At 44.3% G+C, this 22,356-nt stretch overlaps 1 protein-coding gene across 2 annotated transcripts in view; it reads left to right on the top strand.

Annotated features, from left to right (window-relative positions):
* The window catches only part of LOC141092474 (probable cation-transporting ATPase 13A4), a 576,817-nt gene that overhangs the window by 517,158 nt on the left and 37,303 nt on the right, over positions 1-22,356 (top strand). For both annotated transcript variants that reach the window (XR_012232812.1, XM_073578639.1), the window contains exon 28: positions 8,561-8,649. Coding sequence is in view for 1 of the 2 variants with exons in the window: in XM_073578639.1 (XP_073434740.1) it covers positions 8,561-8,649 (89 nt within the window). In the remaining variant the exon portion in view is untranslated. The remainder of the gene's footprint in view (positions 1-8,560; positions 8,650-22,356) is intronic.

The raw sequence follows: 22,356 nt of genomic DNA, 5'->3' as shown, positions 1-22,356 counted from the left end.
ATGGTTCCTTCTGGTATAGGACCTATTGCTGCTAGTTTATTCAATAGGTCAGTTGTGTCCTGAATGTAGCTAGGTGTATCCTTCACCAGTGGTTTAAGAATACCCCCTACCCATCCAGATACCTGCTCAGTGAGGGTGCCCACACATGAAATAATTGGTCTTCCTGGATTTCCAGATTTGTGGATTTTGGGAAGCATGTAGAATGTCCCTATTCTTGGACTCACTGGGAAGTAGTTTCCTTCTGCATCATGAGGAAGATTTACTGTACCTAGATAATCCAGTTTATGAGGGCATACCTAATGTCAATGATGAAACACTACCTCAAGTGTTACACTGGAATATGTTGCGGCTTGCTCCTCTGATGAGACCACCAAGATTAGGTCTGCAACAGGATTGGTCCTAGAAGATGAGGAAGGATGACTTACAGTGTTGTCGAGATCACTGGAGTTGCCGATGCTGCCCTCGAGTGGGACACACAATGAATCATGACTCGACTTACAATCCCAGGTGACTGGGTCTCCGATTGCCCCAGAAGTGCCCCTACAGGAAGAATTCTGCAGGACTGAGTAGGCAAACACCAAGTATTCCCCCACTGGTATGCTCCAGACTAATTTTTTTGGACACAGATACAGAAGAAAACCCAAGAGTGCACTTAACTGTTGAATGCACATCGGTTATCCTTTAAGAAACTTCAAACCCACAATGATTCCACTCGCCCGAGCATTGGCAAGCTAAAAAGGGAGAGAGATGTAAGAGGAAGTGATGGTTCCCTTGAAGAGCCACTGCATGATATGACATTAGTGGGAAAAGACTGCCATCTGCTGGCTGGACTAAACAGGTGTAACCAACAGACACCAAATGAATTACAAGGGGAGCTAGTTTTTGTGCAGGACCTGGTCAGGTGGCTTGCATGATAGAGTTCCTTTATATAAATTACTTGTATACCAAACCATAGGGGGATAGACTTTATCAGAAGACTTGAAGCCTAGCCGGAAAACCTAGTGACCCCCACTAGGGCCATTTTTTCCAGAATTGCCTAATATGGTAGTTCCCAGGAATGTGTGTACCACCCTTGTATGAAGAACATTAGTATAATTCTTGAGAGACTTTTCCCGTTATTACAATTGAATTATTGCATTGTTTATTGCTGTTTGCACTCTTTCATATCATTAGCTGTCTCCTGATTATTGTAAATTCCCCCCTGTATTTGACAAAACTGTTCATTGACTGTACCTAGCTCGAGCGTCCTGTGCATTGCAATTGGTCTCCTGCTTTACATTTTTATGGTGTGAATCTCTAAAATTGATTAGTGCCATCTAAAGAAAAATTTTGGACCTCATTCACCAAAACTTTTTCTTCAGAATTCTAGTATAAAAACTTTTAATATTTTAGCGATATGTGATGCTGAACAAAAATGTTACAACTTTTGAAGTTTTCACAAAATTTTTGCCAGGTTCTAACAATGTGGGCTGAGATGAAGCTTGACGGAGTGTGGTGATCCTTGCTCGTCAAATTAATGATGAGAGGCTGTGTTCACTGCACAACAAATCTTACTTTATCTGGCAATGGAGTAAGGGTCCTGTTACACATAGCGACGCTCCAGCGATCCCGACAACGATACGACCTGGTAAGGATCGCTGGTACGTAGCTACATGGTCGCTAGTAAGCTGTCAAACAGGCAGATCTACGTAACGACGCAGCAATGATATGACGATCCGTATAACGACCTCGGCGGTCGTTGGGACCTTGTCACACAGCAGCTATTCTGACGACTCAGACCTCGATAGGCGCGCTTCAACGAAGTCGCTCGTCGTTGTTGTAGCGTCAAACACAGCGAAGCATGCTGGCCAGCGGGACCCCAATGATCAAAAAATGGTCTAGGACATTCCAGCATGATCTGTGATATCGCAGCGAGGGGCCGGTCGCCGCTATGTGTCACACGTAGCGAGATCGCTTGCAAGGTCGCTTTTGCGTCACAAAACCTGTGACGTTTCAGCGATCTCGCTAATGATCTCGCTATGTGTGACGGGGCTTTAAGATTTTCGGTGAGGCGCTTATCTTACCTGGTTTTCACAACAACTGCGGAGGGCACCATCAAATAAATAGAACTAGTTAATAGGGATCCAACCACAGTATGTCCAAAACTACATGTATATCAAGAGAAAAAAGCCAAGAAGACATACACCAAAAGCAGGGATCACCATAGAAAGATTATCAATTTTATTGCATAGGATACACAAAAACACCAAAAAATATTAAAAACGTTTAAAAAGTGCAACGGTTATTTATACATAACCTGTAAACCTGAGAGCAGTGACAAGTCCTACATAACATCACACAGTAATACATATGTAATTTAAACAGCAAGTCCACATAGTAAATATTTTGCGTGCATTAAACTCAGCCCTAAAAAACAATCTAGATGTATGCTACTACTAGGCACAATACTTTCAATATGTCCACAAACGTGTCCTGAGAGCCAAAATATATAAGTAAATATGGGAAGAGCAAAGATGTAAGAAACACAAGTTGTGTATATTAGACTCTGTCCAATACAGCTCAATCTATGATACTGCTAAATGCATCACTCGCATAAAGAGATGAAAAAAGTGCATAGTGGGATTGAAATACAACACATCAAGACAAGGTATTGTGGCATCAAATATTAACCTGACATAATAACCTGTGGTAAATACCACTAATAGAATTCAATAGAGAGGCAGGCGATATAGGCTTAAGGAAAGCTAAAGCTCTTGTCAATTGACTCATAAAAAACCTCCCGGTATACTTTACCACTCAGAGTAGCAGACTGCTGAGATAATGAGGACATGCTCACTAAATGCAGATGATCATTAAACACAGATTAGTGCAGGAGGACGGGTTATAAATTCACATTTGACACTTTTTTTTTTTTTTAATAAATCACTTTAGTAAACTTATAAACTAGAAGTCCTTGCAAAAGCATTAAGGGGACTAACCTGGCAAACCTCCGACTCACAAAGAGTCATCTTACAGCACTCAGGAGAGGAAAAACCCCCTGTGGAGGAAACCTCTAGGGAACCATGGCTGAAGGATGGCCCTTCCCTTGGGCTTAGAAGGTTAATGCTGTTAACTCTTTATAGCCATGATAAAATTGAACCTGGAACAAAATATACAATGGTAAGTTCAAAAATACAATAAAGCATTCATCATACAAGCAATAATTAAAATATTTTAGGATAATGATTATAAACAGGGGCGGGAGGGCGGGAAATGCTTCCTCCTGTTCATCCCCTGTAAGAAAGAGGGAGAGACAGATTTCCTGTTCTATATAAGCCCCACCCTCCTCACAGTTACCCACCCAGGCACATATATACTGTGCTTCTTACTCTGAAAGCAACATCACTCGTGCTAAAAATCTACACCACTATACCAAAAAAGCTGCAGGAGTAAAGGTCCACCCATCCCCAAGTCATGTCCTCCTCCGCCTATGACTCCAGTGGTTTCTTGACTTATGGATATGGGACGGACCCCCACTCTATCTTAAAACCACCATAACTACAGTAAACCTAAGCACTAGAATAAATACACAACACATTATTTTGGTTGTCAAAATGGCCATAGCTTTATTTAAATCACAGGATTAAAACAATCACAGTAGGAGTCAGGTGAAGTGCTAGTACATTGGGATTCACAAGTACTGTGATATCCCAAGCTGTCTGACAAACAGAACCAGGACAGACAGCCATAAAGGGGCGGCACGCACTGGCTTGCCATTCAAGCAGAGCCAGTAAACTTTCAGGGCACCAATGACCCTATTATCCTCACTCCTGTGCTTAACCACTGTGCCCGCCCCTGATTGACATTACCATTACAACGTCCTTGAGGCTGGCCACCAAAGCCGAGCCTGTTCACCACCATGAGGTGTTACATCCTCTATTAGGTAAAATGAGTCCACCTTAACTTGCCTGCAACTTCCACCTGACTCCTAAACCGCCACCAGAGAGGCCATTTGACACCTTAAATGGACTCGACCCCCCTCAATTATGCCTAATAAAACCATCAAGCATTTTTACATGCTATGGAAAGACTGTGCACACAAGTAATAAAAATTAAAATTCCAGAGCTCCGACAGATTAATTTTATCAATTCCATGCTACCAAGTTATGATCAATAATACGATAACTACAGCAAAATAACAGTTGCTAATCATCCTGCAATGAGGATCCCATAATGGGGAATGTGGAAAGTAAACCATAATTAAGGTCGTAGCCACAATCTGAATACCTGTATAATGACATCTGTCATGCCTCAAAAAACTATTATACCACATGTATTGTAGCCAGCTCTAATAATTCACCAATTCACAGATTTTAGTTCTAGAAGCCACCATTATTTACAGTAGCTGTGCAGTAAAATTTCTTAAACCCACTTACTATCACTACCCGAAAAATGATCAATATATCAATAGAAAGTTGGGACCTGTTGAAGTGCATTGTGCACGAAACGGCTGTCGTCTTTTTGCATTTCTCCCGTGCCATTGCCTATGCTTTATTAATATGAAATAAAGTGAATCATTTCAAGAGAACGGTAAGTGCCATCCTGCTGTCTTTTTCTACTATGATATTTCATGTTTTTTCTTCACATGGAGAGCACCCGTTCAGCAAGGGTTACAGGTGTCACACTGATAGCGGTTATAAGTGGCTTTGCGGGTATTTCATTCTCAGGGACAGTGCCGGATGTTTCTTTTTTCTTTGACTGACTATATCAATAGATCAATAGAAAGATATTATAAATAGGGAGTAATTAAAAACTATACACAATATAACATCAACATTATAACCGACCATAAAATAACGTTCAGAATATCTGGAAGTAGTAATTTAAATAAACCTAAAGCAGAAAAAGTCTGCAAAGGCATGTTTTTCATGCACTTGATAACATTTACTGTTGACCTCTCCAACTGAGTCAAAGGCATCGGGAATAGGCATATTGTCCTTCATGTTAATGCACTTGATTACTTTACCCTTAGCCGCTCCCACTGGCTCAAGGGCACTGGGAGTAGGCACAGTGCCCTTTGTGTTAATGCACTTGGTTATAACCTTAGCCACTCCCATTGGCTCAAGAGCATCAGGAATAGGCATACTGCCCTTTGTGTTAATGCACTAGATTATACCCTTAGCCGCTTCCACCAGCTCAAGGGCATCGGGAATAGGCATATTGCCCTTCATGTTAATGCACTTGATTACTTTACCCTTAGTCACTCCCACTGACTCAAGGGCACACAGATTAGGTACATTGCTCTTCAGTTTCATGCACTAGAAAACTGCATTGTCCAGACGACAACCTTGTTCTCTTCTCCCCTCCAGCCGCTGTTCCTGGCTCAGAGGAGCCAATTTATTTTGTAGGCATGCAAAATATGATTGCCATGACCCCAGGAACTTTACCCTAACAGGGTCCTATAAAGAATAAATGCTTCTGGAGACCAGGAGGCCATACCGTGATGGTCATCTCTCCATACCAGGGGGCAATAACCGAGTTGGTTACCCCCTCCACACCAGGGGCCCATACATGAGATGGTTACCCTCCACACCAGGGGGCCATACCTGAGATGATCACCCCTCAAAACCAGGGTGCCATACCTGAAATGGTTACCCTTCCAAACCCAGGGGGGGGTCAGCGGCCAGTTTATTAACAAATAACATAAACATTTACAATAAGTATTAAATACACAATCTTATATGACATGAGGGGAGGGTTCTTGGAGCCCCAAAAATTCTGGCTAAATATTTGGCAAAAAACACAAGACCTTAAATCTCCACGTTACCCTCAGCCGTAAACCACCAGCTCGAGGGCACCAAACATCTCATTCTGGGAAGTCCAACCACCAAAAGCTTCCGGGTAAAACCCCGTCCAGAGCCGTAACCAAAAGCCAGATCGACCAAAACAATTTTCAACTGTCCAGAATTTTAACTTCCAATTCCTTTTCGCTGATTCAGCGTCAACTCCAAGAACCCCACCCCAGAGGTCCATACTTAATATGGTTACCCCTACTGACCAATTTATAAATAACTTCAAGGACCCACTAAAAGGAAAACAACTGTTTTTTTTTTTAAATTTGTAATTCATGTTCTTATTAAAATAAACATAAAATAAACATCAAAGCATAAATAACATTAACACGCTGGGGGGAGTCCTTGAAGCTCCCAAATCTGGTGATTACCAAACATAAAATGTACCAACAATTACTCCCCAGCCGTTACCCCACTAGCTCGGGAGCACCATAGCCACCATGTTCACTTGAATTTCCTGGGGATCCGACAAACTCTTGCTGAAACTCCCCTCCACCTTTCACCAGGTCCAGAACCATATTCACTTCCAAAAAGAGGAATCCATATCCCAATGGATCTCCCAGACCAATTTCTAACCAACTTCAAGGACCCCCCCAACCATCAGGCTCCAGGTAATCCACTCAGGCCTGTGCTATCCACCATCTTAAGTAACATAAAATAAGCACTTGGTGGGTATACACCGATCCCTTTTTTTTTTTAATTATTATTCACGCCTTTATTAAAACAAGCATACAATAAAACATCAAAGCATAAATAATATTAACACGCTGGTAGGAGTCCTTGAAGCTCCCAAAATCTGGTGATTACCAAACATAAAGTGAACATAAAATGTAGCAACAATTACTCCCAGCCATTACCCCACTAGCTCGGGAGCACCATAACCACAAGGGTTCCAATGTTCACTTGAATTTCCTGGGGATCCGACAAACCCTTGCCGAAACTTCCCTCCACCTTTCACCAGATCCAGAACCATATTAAATTCCAAAAGGAGAAAACCATATCCCAATGGATCCCCCAGACCATATTTAACCAACTTCAAGGACCCCTCCAACTGCACAAAATATGGGATAAGTGAGGGTGAAACCATGCAGGTTTACAACCAAGTTATACAACAGGTTAATAATGGAAAATATCCCATCGTAAGGTCCAGAAATAGACAGCGATGGGCAATGCTGTGTTATATGCTGCAACAATAAATGATAAGCTGCCTGCTCCTTTACAGCAGTTACAGACTCTAATCACCAGCTGCGCATAAATGGTAAGAAATATAATATGTAGGTCTAATATAAGCTGCCTGCAGCCATAGGTGTGTGTGCAGAAAACTGCAAGTTCTGTATCCCAGCCAGTCACTCTACTACATACACTTACAATTGACGAGAGACAGGGCTGAAAACTGGGCCCATGATGTGTTTTCCAGAGCAATGTGCAGCATCACACTAGGAGTGCCCACTCACTGCCCGCCATGTGCTGAGTGATTAGTGCCCACTCACTGCCCGCCATGTGCTGAGTTATTAGTGCACACTCAAATGTGCAGAGCTACTCCCCAATTATTTATTTTACACATGATAAAACATAAACCATTCTGGCCTGTGCTATCCACCATCTTAGGTAATATAAAATAAGCTCTTGGTGGGTATACTCTGATCATGCAACATACCAGGGAGACAATATACAGAAACAGAGAGGACTAAAGGCAGCAATAGCTACAGAAATTAAGCACTAAGCTGGAAGTCATGTCCAGATCATATGTACAGCCAGGAAAATAACCTGGAGACACAGGATGTCTATACCCAGCATGATCCGTATATAGCAGAGTGAGGAGTGATATCATGTATACAGACCTGTGGTACAGGTTAAGTATACAGCACAGGAATAGAGCACCACATATATAGTGAGTAACCTGGTTACATTGGATCTGCACACCCAGCCTCACAGTATGTAACAGAGATGAGGTCACATACAGATCATCAGACTCCATAACTCGAAGGGGGGATAATCAGCACACAGCAGGGTCAGTATACAGTGCACTGACATGAAGTGCAGCCTCTCATCATCATACATATATACCATCCCCCGACTGCTCCTCTCACCGGTGTCTCTAATACATGTGACTGCCCAGCTCCACCATAGTAATGGCAGACACTGTATGCGTCCCTCCTCTGTCCTATCATACATAAACCCAGAACTCATGAAGACTCTGTATAATACAGCAGTAATGTGGTATATCAGAAATGTCTGCAGGAGGACACACAAAAGCTGCCTCTGCAATAAGTGAGGGAACATGGCAGCTACATGAATTTCTGAGGTAATCTTGATCCCAGATATGATGTAGGAGCTGATACTACCCTAGTACACACTACACCATGTCTGAGGTGAATGCCGAGTAGTATATCAAACTTGTCTGCAGGGAGGTCACACAGAAGTTGTCTCACAGGCTGTGAGGAAAATGTAGCATGCTCATGAGGGACATGGCAGCTACATGAACTGCTGAGGTAATATTGATCCCATACATAATGTAGGAGCTGATACTACACTAGTACATGATGTCTGAGGAACATCAGGCCCATATAGACTGTGTGTTAAACTTACAAACCTGGAACTATAATTATTTGTTGTACATAGAGGAAAGACAAGCACATGGCTTATGTTAACATTTATCAGCTATTACCTGCAAGACACATCTTCCACTATTTTTTCTAAACATATGTTGATTGCCTATTTTTTTTCAGATGCGATGTCAATTTTGGTCATGTTGCAACTTGCGGCTTATCTGTTTATCCTCTTTGCTGATATGGAGTCAGTATACACTTCTATGCAGGTAAACTATTTTAGATTGTATATATTATGTAGTGTAATGACTACTGTGTCCACTAGGGGGCGCTGTGTGGATGTCCCAAGTGAGAGGATGAGTGGCAGAATACTGAGTGGCCGTTGTGTATCTCAAAGTGGGTGGCTTTGAGATGAAGGCTTGGTTATGTGCTGATCAGCAGAGCTGATCTTTCGTGCCCATGTGTTAGGGAGAAGCCTTCAGGCAGCTGGAGAGATGGGCGGGTTCTAGCTGCCTACTAATCCACCCAGGGGTGTGTCTGATAACACCTATAGTAAAAGGCTATGTGAGTAGGTCAAGGACCTGTGATGAGGTCATAGCCATGTGACCAAGTGGGCGTGGCTACAGACCATATATGGTGGCCAGGGTAGGTCACATGGGTGAATGCTGGGACCTGATTGGTCCAGTTTGGAAGGTCCCGTGAGGAGAAGGATCTCCTCACTAACAGCCTGTGGAGCGGCTGTGTGTGTAATGGCGGCCAGCGTCTGAGAGTCCCTGAGGAATGAGTGGATGTCTGCAGCCTGGAGAAACAGCCATATGGGAACCCTGACGTGGGTGAGATAACCCTGGGGCTAAATAGCCTGTTTAATGGACGCTATGCTGTAATGTGAAGCTATATAATGGACGCTATGAGGTGTATATTGCTGCTGTGGTTTATGATGACAAATAAACCTCATGGACTATGTTATGGCTTATGAAAACCCGAGCTGATTGTGTGGCTGCCAAACGAGTGTCCTCCAACCTTGAATGACAGCGCTACCTCACAATGATCAAAGCTTAAATCTTATTTTTTGCTCTTGCAAGTGTCTATTTTCTGTGTACAAGACTCCACGTAATACTTTAATTTTCTAGTATCTGTTTCATCAAGCGTTACAGCTCATAATTACTGCTCTTATTATCTATGAAGATAGGCAACTACAAATTAATATCTGAGCATCGATTTTACTTTATAAAGATTACTCAACTAATTCAATATATTAGACCATTGACTTCATTATTTTTCATTAAAATATGAAAAGAGATATAAATATAGCAAATAAATATCATGCATAAAAAGTTTGGTTCATATTTTCATCATTGTTGTTAGTAGAGTTGAGCGATACCGTCCGATACTTCAAAGTATCGGATCGGAATGGATCGGCCGATCTTAAAAAAAAGTATCGGTATCGCCGATTCCGATACCGGAAGTCCCATTCAAGTCTATGGGACTTCCGGTATCGGAATAAGAAAAATCCTGTTTTTCCCTTGTACAGCCTCTCTGGGGTCTGTACGGGCCTTTCGGGGGGCTGTGCCGGCCTGCCAGGGGGTCTGTGCAGGCTCCGGTGGTCTGTGCCGGCCTGCCGGTGGTCTGTGCCGGCCTGCCAGGGGGGCTGTGCCGGCCTGCCAGGGGGGCTGTGCCGGCCTGCCGGGGGGCTGTGCAGGCTCCGGGGGGCTGTGCAGGCTTCGGGGGTCTGTGCAGGCATCGTCCGATGGGACTACAAGTCCCATCGGGCGATGCCTGCTACCATGACAGTGATTGACACATTAGCCAATGATGGGACAGTAGTAGTCCCATCATCCGGCTAATGTGTTGAATGTAAAAAAAAAAAAAAATTACATGCTACATACATACAACATGCATACTACATACATGCTACATTCATACTACATACTACATACATGCTACATTCATACTACATATATACTACATGCAACATACATACTACATACATACTACATGCATGCAACATGCATACTACATATATACTACATGCATGCAACATGCATACTACATGCTACATACATACTACATATATGCTACATACATACTACATATATACTACATGCATGCTACATACATACATACTACATATATGCTACATACATACTACATGCTACATACATACTACATATATACTACATGCATGCTACATACATACTACATGCTACATACATACTACATATATACTACATACATACCACATACATACTACATACATGCTACATGCATACTACATATATACTACATGCATGCTACATACATACTACATGCTACATACATACTACATATATACTACATACATGCTACATACATACTACATACATACTACATGCTACATACATACTACATATATACTACATGCATGCTACATACATACTACATGCTACATACATGCTACATACATACTACATACATACTACATACATACTACATGCATGCTACATACATACTACATGCTACATATATACTACATACATACTACATATATACTACATACATACTACATACATACTACATGCATGCTACATACATACTACATGCTACATACATACTACATATATACTACATGCATGCTACATACATACTACATATATACTACATGCATGCTACATACATACTGCATGCTACATGCATGCTACATACATACTACATACATACTACATGCTACATACATACCACATACATACTACATACATGCTACATGCATACTACATATATACTACATGCATGCTACATACATACTACATGCTACATACATACTACATATATACTACATGCATGCTACATACATACTACATATATACTACATGCATGCTACATACATACTGCATGCTACATGCATGCTACATACATACTACATACATACTACATGCTACATACATACCACATACATACTACATACATGCTACATGCATACTACATATATACTACATGCATGCTACATACATACTACATGCTACATACATACTACATATATACTACATACATGCTACATACATACTACATGCTACATACATACTACATATATACTACATGCATGCTACATACATACTACATGCTACATACATGCTACATACATACTACATACATACTACATACATACTACATGCATGCTACATACATACTACATGCTACATATATACTACATACATACTACATATATACTACATACATACTACATACATACTACATGCATGCTACATACATACTACATGCTACATACATACTACATATATACTACATGCATGCTACATACATACTACATATATACTACATGCATGCTACATACATACTGCATGCTACATGCATGCTACATACATACTACATACATACTACATGCTACATACATACCACATATATACTACATACATACAATACATTCATACAATACATACATAGACATACAGTACATATAACATAACATAGAGTAACATACTTACCAATACTTGTCACATTGTTCCCCGAAGCCATTGTCTTTTACGGAATAAATATTAACATAACAAACCACAAAAATACTCACCCACGATCCGAAGCAGTCCACGAGTGTGTCCCACGACGATCTTGGGTAGAGAACTGCAGCATCAGCTGTTGCTGCCGTTCTCTACGGGCTGCAGGAATCCAATGACGGAAGGTAGGTATCCTTCCGCACTGTATTCCTCCGCCACTTAAAAAAAAAAAAAAAAAGTCCCTAGTCTCACTTTATGCCATTGCTGCGTGGGAATTTCCCACACAGCAATGGCATAAAGTGAGACTAGGGACTTTTTTTTTTTTAAGTGGCGGAGGAATACAGTGCGGAAGGATACCTACCTTCCGTCATTGGATTCCTGCAGCCCGTAGAGAACGGCAGCAACAGCTGATGCTGCAGTTCTCTACCCAAGATCGTCGTGGGACACACTCGTGGACTGCTTCGGATCGTGGGTGAGTATTTTTGTGGTTTGTTATGTTAATATTTATTCCGTAAAAGATAATGGCTTCGGGGAACAATGTGACAAGTATTGGTAAGTATGTTACTCTATGTTATATGTACTGTATGTCTATGTATGTATTGTATGAATGTATTGTATGTAGTATATATGTGGTATGTATGTAGCATGTAGTATGTATGTAGCATGCATGTAGCATGCAGTATGTATGTAGCATGCATGTAGTATATATGTAGTATGTAGCATGTAGTATGTATGTAGCATGCATGTAGTATATATGTAGCATGCATGTAGTATGTATGTAGTATATATGTAGTATGTATGTAGCATGCATGTAGTATATATGTAGTATGTATGTAGCATGTAGTATGTAGTATGTATGTAGTATGTATGTAGCATGTAGTATGTATGTAGCATGTAGTATGTATGTAGTATGTATGTAGTATATATGTGGTATGTATGTAGCATGCATGTAGCATGCAGTATGTATGTAGCATGCATGTAGTATATATGTAGCATGTAGTATGTATGTAGCATGCATGTAGTATGTATGTAGTATATATGTAGTATGTATGTAGCATGTAGTATGTATGTAGCATGCATGTAGTATATATGTATGTATGATGTATGTAGTATATATGTAGTATGTATGTAGCATGTAGCATGCATGTAGTATATATGTATGTATGTAGTATGTATGTAGTATGTATGTAGTATGTATGTAGCATGCATGTAGCATGCAGTATGTATGTAGCATGCATGTAGTATGTATGTAGCATGCATGTAGTATATATGTAGTATGTATGTAGCATGTAGTATGTATGTAGCATGCATGTAGTATGTATGTAGTATATATGTGGTATGTAGCATGTAGTATGTATGTAACATGCATGTATGTATGTAGTATGTATGTAGTATGTATGTAGTATATATGTAGTATGTTTGTAGTATATATGTAGTATATATGTAGTATGTGTTATGTATGTGTTATGTATGTAGTATGTATGTAGTATGTATGTGGTATGTATGTAGTATGTATGTAGCATGTAGTATGTATGTAGCATGCATGTAGTATGTATGTAGTATTTTTTTTTTTTTTTTAACATTTAACACATTAGCCGGATGATGGGACTACTACTGTCCCATCATTGGCTAATGTGTCAATCACTGTCATGGTAGCAGGCATCGCCAGATGGGACTTGTAGTCCCATCGGACGATGCTTGCACAGACCCCCGGGCAGTCCACACAGCCCCCCGGCAGGCCGGCACAGCCCCCCGGCAGGCCGGCAGAGACCCCCGGAAGGCCCGAAATGACGGCGCATCATGATGCGCACACACCGCGCATCATGATGACGTCAGGCTGTCAATCAACTTTGAACTTCCGATTCCGATGCCGACTTCCGATATTGAAAAAATATCGGAAGTCGGTATCGGAATTCCGATACAGCAAGTATCGGCCGATACCCGATACTTGCGGTATCGGAATGCTCAACACTAGTTGTTAGCTGTAACAGAAACCATAGAGCAGTCCTGGATCAGTTATAGGAGAGATAGACCTACTGCCCAGTGATCCACTGACTACTGCTCACCATACCGCTCCTCTTTCTCGCCCTCCGCTCCTCACTATCCCCGCCACATCTTCTTATCAACCCCACAATTTATTAATCCACAGGCCTAGTAGATGGGTAATTCTGGTTCTGATGGGACCTGGGAAGTTCATGGCGCATATCATGACATCATGAACTTACATGAGCTTGTGCGAACCATCTCATGACTTGTGAATGCAGCGGCCGGAGACGTGAGTAGAGATGAGTAGTGTTGAGCGATACCATCTGATATTGTGAAATATCGGATCAGATTGGATCAGACCGATACCAAAAAAGTATCGGGTATCGCCGATTCCGATACCAGAAACCAATGCAAGTCAATGGGACAGAAATATCGGAATTAAAAAAAAACCTTTTCTTTCCATGTAGGTTAATTCTACATGAAGAAATACAACTAAGAATAATGTAGAATGTATTGGGGAGGTGGAGGAGACATTAAAGGCATAGAGGTTTAGCCCAATCAAATGGAATAGCAGGAATAAAAATTTTTTTTTAAAGACGTTCAGAGTTACAAAGATATTGACAATGTTAACCTTTTTAATATTTTGTCAGATATGTATGTTTCACTACTTCCATGCTCTTCACCTTCTTTTTTACTTCTCCCACACTTTCTCCTTCATGATCCTGCAGAGGCAGCACCTTTTCATCAATTTCTTCTTCACCTTATTCATCTTCTTTTTCTTCACCTTCTTCCTATTATTCTTTTTTTTTACATTCTTCATATTCTTCTTATTCAACTATTATTCTTCATATTCTACTTCTTCATCTTCTTCCTATTCTTCTTCTTCATCATATTCTTATTTGAGACAGGCATTCCTGTAGTTGTTATCTATAAAAGTTTGAAGATTACACCTTCTGTTTTGCCTGTCACAAAAGATTTACAACAGGATTTGTCCGCGTTCAGTTTGGCCTGCAGCAGCAGGCCTTTTCCAGGGGCACCACGAGGAGGAACGGACTCACCCCTGTTGTGAGTTGATTTTCCCCTTCACCATTGAGGTCTGATGAATTCCCTCTTCTGGTGAGGGAAGGTAGTGAGGCTGATTACCAATCACCTGGGCAGGATGATGATGACTGGGTGACGGGAATTACTGACTGGATATAAAGCAGCCGACGCCCTTCTGCCTTGCTGGTGATCTCTCTGAGGGATTCTAGGAGACCAGTCTGATTCCTGCTCCTCAAAAGCTAAGTTTTCTGCTCTACTTTTTGCATTTGTCTTTTGGTTTTGTTTTGCATTGTTTTCCTTGATTTCTGCCATTCCCTGCTGGGGTGAGCTGAATTCCTTTTTGCTCTGTCTTCAGAAAATAACTGAGTACTGATATAGTCTTTTTGAAGCCTAGCGTCTTCAGGGCTTTTTTCCCTATCAGCTGTTGGCTCTTGTTTTGATAGGGTTTTGGCGGATTACAGACAGCAGCTTTTCTATCCTGTCCTATCTAGTTAGATTGGGCCCCATCATTTGCTCAGCCTATCTTTCTATCTGTGTGAGTGTTTTTTTCATCTTGCTTCACCGTCATTATATGTTGGGGGCTGCCTATTGCTTTGGGGTCTGCTCTGGGGCAGTTTAGATTTCCCTTTCTGCCTTTAGGCTATGTAGTTCTCCGGCTGTGATCGAGCGGTCTAGGGCACCGTAGGAACCCCCCACGGCTACTGCTAGTTGTTGTTGATAGGTTCAGGGGTCTGCAATCCGATAGCTGCCAACTTCTCTGGTTTTCTGGACTTAGCTAGCATTTCTGTTTTTGCCTCCTACGGTGACTCATTCATAACACACCCCCATACACTGCTTAGTCTTCTTCTGCTTATAAATTTGATAATCTCATTTGCTCTAATTTTTAGTCTTATGCTTAATATTCTTCTGCTTTTTGTCCTGCAGCTTCTTGGTCTTCTGCTTCTTGGTCTTCTGTCTCTTGTTGTTCTGTATCTTGGTGGTTGTCTTCATGTTCTTTGTCCTCTTGGTCATCTTCTTCAGGGTCATCTTTTTGGTCTTCTTTGGGGTGATGTTTCAGGTCATCATCTTCAGGGTCATCGTTTTCGTGGTCGTCGTCTTCTTCGGGGTGGTCTTCAGGGTCATCGTCTTCAGGGTTGTCATCAGTGAGATCCAGAGTGATAATAAACAAAAACCATTTCCAAAGGCTTGAACTTGGAAATGTAGCAGAAGGTACAAGAAGGCTGAGGAACTGCCGAGAACCAGCTGACGGTGCTGGAACCCGGATGGGTAGCCAAAGCTGCAAGAGCCAATAGAACTATCGAGGACCAGCTGACTGTGCTGGAACACGGTTACTAAGCAGGAGGTACCTGTGCTAGAAAGCACTACCAAGGACCAGCAGACATTGCTGGAACTCAGATACCGAGAAGGAGGCACCTAGGCCAAAGGCTCTGCCTGGAACCAGCTGACCGTGCTGGAACCCGGAGGGGTAGCAGAAGGTACCCATGAAAAACAAAGTTGCAAGGCCGCGAGTCGGCCGCAGTTACCGAAACCCACAGTCCTACAGGGGGTGCTTGTCCTATTGGCACTATGGAAACAGCCTTTGTTGCCAGATCCCGCAGCCCACATAGGAAGCCCATAAACTGCAGGCACCATAGAGTCAGCAAACCCGACCGCAACACGACAGGACAACATATTGGTGACAAAGTGACGGTGACACTTCCCGGAAACAGCTGGCGTGCTGGAACCAGGCTGGCAAGGAGGGAGTACCCGTGCCAAAGACACTGCCGAGAACCAGCTGACGGTGCTGGAACCCGGAGGGGCAGCAGAAGGAACAAGAGCCAATGGCACTACCGAGGACCAGCTGACGGTGCTGGAACCCCGTTACTAAGCAGGAGGTACCTGTGCTAGAAAGCACTACCAAGGACCAGCAGACGTTGCTGGAACTCAGATACCGAGAAGGATGCACCTCAGCCAAAGGCACTGCCGAGAACCAGCTGATGGTGCTGGAACCTGGATGGGTTGCAGAAGCTGCAAGAGCCAATGGAACTAGCGAGGACCAGCTGATGGTGCTGGAACCCGGAGGGGCAGCAGAAGGAACAAGAGCCAATGGCACTTCCGAGGACCAGCTGATGGTGCTGGAACCCAGTTACTAAGCAGGAGGTACCTGTGCTAGAAAGCACTACCAAGGACCAGCAGACATTGCTGGAACTTGGATACCGTGAAGGAGGCACCTCAGCCAAAGGCACTGCCGAGAACCAGCTGACGTTGCTGGAACCAGGATGGGTAGCCAAAGCTACCCATGAAAAACAAAGTTGCAAGGCTGCGAGCCGGCCGCAGTTACCGAAACCCTCAGTCCTAACAGGGGGTGCTTGTCCTATTGGCACTACGGAACCAGCCTTTATTGCCAGAACCCACAGCCCACATAGGAAGCACCTAAACTGCAGGCAACATAGACTCGGCTAACCTGATCGCAACACGACAGGACAACGTATTGGTGACACTACCCGGAAACAGCAGGCGTGCTGGAACCAGGCTGGGCAGGAGGGAGTACCCGTGCTAGTACTAGTAGTGGGAATGTGGAGAGAGCAGGAGACAATGCCGGACACACATCAGGGGATCAACTGACGTTACTGAGCCCCAGTAACACAGGAACAAGTGTTGATTGTGCAGACCGCACTTCTGAGCAGCAACTGGCGGTGTTGGAGGCCAGGGGAAATACTAGAGACAGTGGAACCAGAGGCCTAATTGGAGCACAGTTAAAAATCAGTTGTAGTCTGAATGTGGAGGCAGCAGTAGACATTGCCAGACACACAGCAGGGGAGCAGCTGGCATTACTGAACCCCACTAACACAGGAGCTAGTGTTTTTTTCTGTGCAGTCGGCACTTCTGAGCAGCAACTGGCTGCATTGAAGCCCAGGATCAATCATGGTGTAGGCTGAGGTCTAATTGGATCAAGTTGAAAATCGGATGTAGTTTGAATGTGGAGGCAGCAGGAGATATTGCCGTCCACACAGCAGGGGAGCAGCTGGCGTTACTGAACCCCACTAACAAAGGAGCTAGTGTTTTTTTCTGTGCAGATGGCACTTCTGAACAGCAACTGGCAGTGTTGGAGCCCAGGGTGAATCATGGAGCAGACTGAGGCCTACTTGGATCAAGTTGAAAATCGGATGTAGTTTGAATGTGGAGGCAGCAGGAGATGTTGCCGTACACACAGCAGGGGAGCAGCTGACGTTACTGAACCCCATTAACACAGGAGCTAGTGTTTTTTTCTGTGCAGACGGCACTTCTGAGCAACAACTGGCTTTGTTGAAGCCCAGTATCAATCATTGTGTAGGCTGAGGCCTACTTGCAGCAAGTGTAAAATCTGAGATAGTTTGAATGTAGAGGCAGAAGGAGACTTTGCCGTACACACAGCAGGGGACCAGCTGGCGTTACTGAACCCCACTAACACAGGAGCTAGTGTTTTTCTCTGTGCAGACGGCACTTCTGAGCAGCAACTGGCAGCTTTGGAGCCCAGGGTGAATCATGGAGCAGGCTGAGGCCTACTTGCAGCAAGTTTTATATGTGATGTGGTTTGAATGTGGAGGCAGCAGGAGATATTGCCGTCCACACAGCAGGGGAGCAGCTGACTTTACTGAATCCAACTAACACAGGAGCTAGTGTTTTTTTCTGTGCAGATGGCCCTTCTGAGCAACAACTGGCGGTGTTGGTGCCCAGGGATTACAGTTCAGGTGGTAGAAACATGAACACAACAGGAGACCTGGATACTGTTGCCAACCAATTATTTATTCTGGAAGAGGACTGGCAAATTCTGGCGAGATCCAGGCCTTGTTCATTTTCAGAAAAGTAAGCCGGTCAACGTTATCGGAGGATAGTCACATGCGACGGTCTGTTAGTACACCACCTGCGGCACTAAAGACGCGTTCCGATAATATACTAGCAGCAGGGCAAGCCAGCACCTCCAATGCATACTGGCTAAGCTCTGGCCATGTATCCAGCTTAGAGACCCAAAACTTGAAGGGGGAAGAGCCGTCTGGGAGTACACTGACAGGGCAAGACATGTAGTCTGTCACCATCTGACGGAAACGTTGCCTCCTGCTGACTGGAGCTGCCTGTGATGGTGTAGACATTTGTGGCGGGCACACAAAACTTTGCCACATTTGGGCCATACTGGTCTTGCCTTGTGCTGAGGCGCTGCCTCTGCTCCCTCTTTGTGCAGAGCTTTCTCCACTGCCTCGACGCACAGATCTGCTTTGTAAAGCACTAGCAGCACTGCTCTCGGGTGGAATGGAGAACATGATGGAATGCACCAGTGTCTCTTGGTACTCCCGCATTTTACGCTCCCGGTTCAACGGTCTTATGAGGCTTTGTAAGTTGTCCCGGTAGCGAGGATCTAGGAGAGTGTACACCCAATAATCAGCCGTGTTGAGAATGTGGGCGATGCGGCGGTCGTTTCTCAGGCACTGCAGCATGAAATCAACCATGTGCTGCAGACTCCCAACTGCCCAAGAAATGCTGTCCCCTGCTTGAGGCGTCATCTCTGCCTGCTCTGCATCACCCCACCCTCGCTGTACATACTGACTAGAGCATTGTGTACCTCCCTCCTCTGTAGAGATGTCTTCCTCCTCCATTGACTCCTCCTCATCCTCCTCACAAAGTATCCCATGCCTAGGCCTTTGTGAGGAACCACGTAGCGCAGACTGTCAAGAAGCAGATGACATTTGTGACTCCTCATCCTCCACCTCTTTCAAAACCTCCTCCCTTAGTGCTTGCAGTGTTTTTTGAAGCAGGCAGATAAGGGGGACAGTCATGCTGACTAGTGCATCATCTGCACTCGCCATCCGCGTGGAATCATCGAAGGCACGAAAAACGTGGCAGATGTCCTTCATAGAGGCCCACTCAGTGGTGCTGAAGTGTGACTGGCGCACAGTGCGACTTGTCTTGCGCCTGATGCAGCTGGTACTCCAATACTGCTGCCTTCTGCTCACACAACCTCTCCAACATATGTAACGTTGAATTCCACCTGGTGGGTAGGTCACATATGATGCGATGTTTCGGAAGGCGTCGGAAGGCGTAATCGGCGCTGCAGAGCTGCAATGCGCGATCTTACCATGCTGGAACGCCGCAAGTGAGCGCACTCTATGCAGACCTTGTGCAGCAGTGCATTAAGATCCGGATAGTCCCTCAGAACGCTCTGCACAACCAAGTTGAGCACATGTGCCAGACATGGGATGTGAGTGAGGTTGCCTAGGCCCAGAGCTGCCACCAGATTTCGGCCATTGTCACACACTACCAAGCCTGGCTGGAGATTCGCTGGCACAAACCACACATCGCTCTCCTGCGTGATGGCATTTCAGAGCTCCTGCGCTGTGTGGCTTCAATTCCCCAAAGAAATTAATTTCAGTACGGCCTGTTGACGTTTGGCCATGACTGTGCTCATATCGGTCGTAACAGGCTCCTGCAGCGCTGATTCTGAGGAACTGGAGTATGAGGAGGAGTCAATGTGTACAAACTAGATTCCTGCAATCCTTGGAGTTGGCAGAACACGTACAGCACCACTCTCAAGATCTGTACCCGGCTCCACAACATTGACCCAATGGGCAGTGAGGAAAAGGTATCATCCCTGTCCATGGTTACTGGTCCACGCATTGGTGGTCAGGTGGACCTTGCTACTGACTGCGTTTAGTAGCGCATGTTTAATTTTTCCCTCCACCTGCTTTTGCAGGGCAGGGTCGGCTTGCCTGCTGAAATAAAAGCGGCTGGGCACGGTGTATTGTGGGACTGCCAATGCCATGAAGTTCCGGAAGGTGTCTGTCTCCACCAGCCTGAATGAGAGCATTTCAAGGGCCAGTAGTTTGGCAATGCCAGCATTCAGAGCCTGTGCTCGGGGATGGTTTGCAGAGTATGGCCACCTTTTCTCCCATGCCTGTGCTACCGATGGCTGTAGAGTGGCCTGGGAGTGTGAGGATGAACGGGAACGTGGTGCTGTGGGTGGAATGTCACTGGGTCTCTGGACAACAGTGCCAGAGGTTCTTCCATGGTGATCCTGTGAGGAAGCCGAACCAGCTGTGTGTGAGCTGGAGGAAGAGGCTACAACACGAGCTGAAGAGGTGGTAGATGGTGCTGTAGGTTGGCCTACATCTTCAGTGTGTCTTTGTAACTCCACCACGTGCTTGGTCCACACATGTTTCCACATATTTGTGGTATTGAGGTTGCTGACACTTTTCCCTCTTTTGAATTTCTGGTGACACAGCTTGCATTTGACAAAGCAGATGTCATCTGCAACTGTGTCAAAAAAGGACCACGCACTGCAAGTCTTGGGAGCGCCCGTTTTGGCTTTTGGAAGAGGATTGCTCCTAACGGGTGCCGAAGTGAAGGCTATAGGCAACCAAGTCTGCCCCCTCCCTCTCCCTCCTGTTTTGGCCATTCGTGGAATCTCTTCCTCAGAGCTACTCCCACCACCTTCCTGTTCCTCACGCCATGATGGGTCAAGGACCTCATCATCTACACTCCCCTCTTCAAACACCTGCTTCTCCTGGGTAGTCTTGCCAGCACCTTGCGCACCATAAAGTGGCACTTGAGTCTCATCATCTAATGCGTACTGAGGTGTGCTGACCATAGGCACTGGCCCACCCGCCTCTTCAGATTCAGAGGGACAAAGCAGTTGCGCATCAAGGCATACTCCCTCTTCTTCACATTCTTGAATGCTGCTTGGCTGGCCCCCTCTTTCCAAGCCAGCATATTCAGAGAACAGAAGTAGAGACTGAGATGGCTCCTGTACAGGGCTCTCTGACTGCCTGGGCAATTTGGCAGGTGGTGAAGAGACAGATAGTTGCTCTTCAGTGCTCTGGCTCTGAGAGGATGTGGAAGTCATTGAAGTCGATGCGTTAGCTGCCATCCATCCGACAACGACTTCAATTTGTTCCTCCCACAGCAGTGGGGTACGGCAAGGTCCTACAAAGCTGCGCATAAAGGACTGTTGCAAGGTAAAACTGGGGGATGCTGACTCACTGGTGACCGCAGCAGGCACAGAATCCCCATGTCCTCTCCCTGCTGAATCCCCATGTCCTCTCCCTGCTGCAACTCCACGACCACGTGCCTTACTCCCTGCCTTCTTCATCTTGGTAGACTGATATAGATAGGCAGAAAAGTACAAAGGGGGGCTTAGTGTGTTTATTCCTGAAAAGCTGCTAACAGGTATAAGAAACACTAATTTTATACACTTTAATATGAGCTAATGTGGCCTACACAACTGTCAAGTGGAGTGTTTGGTGAACTTTATTTTGTTTTTTTTTTCAAAAAAACAAAAAGGATGTGACCAAAGATGTGAAAGCGATAGTATCACAACCTTTTTGGAGCTATTACAATGCCGGAAGGTAACCTACAATGCAATAGATGAGGCTCCAAAAAATAGGGTAATACTAATCTGGCTGCGGCTGCAGGGCACAAGCCAGAAAAAAAGCTCCTCTATCTACTCCTATATAG

The sequence above is a fragment of the Dendrobates tinctorius genome, unplaced genomic scaffold (genome assembly GCF_039654945.1).
Source record: "Dendrobates tinctorius isolate UK_male_01 unplaced genomic scaffold, ASM3965494v1 ptg000060l, whole genome shotgun sequence".
In the NCBI taxonomy this organism is placed as follows: domain Eukaryota; kingdom Metazoa; phylum Chordata; class Amphibia; order Anura; family Dendrobatidae; genus Dendrobates; species Dendrobates tinctorius.
This window is presented reverse-complemented; position numbering and strand designations above follow the sequence as displayed.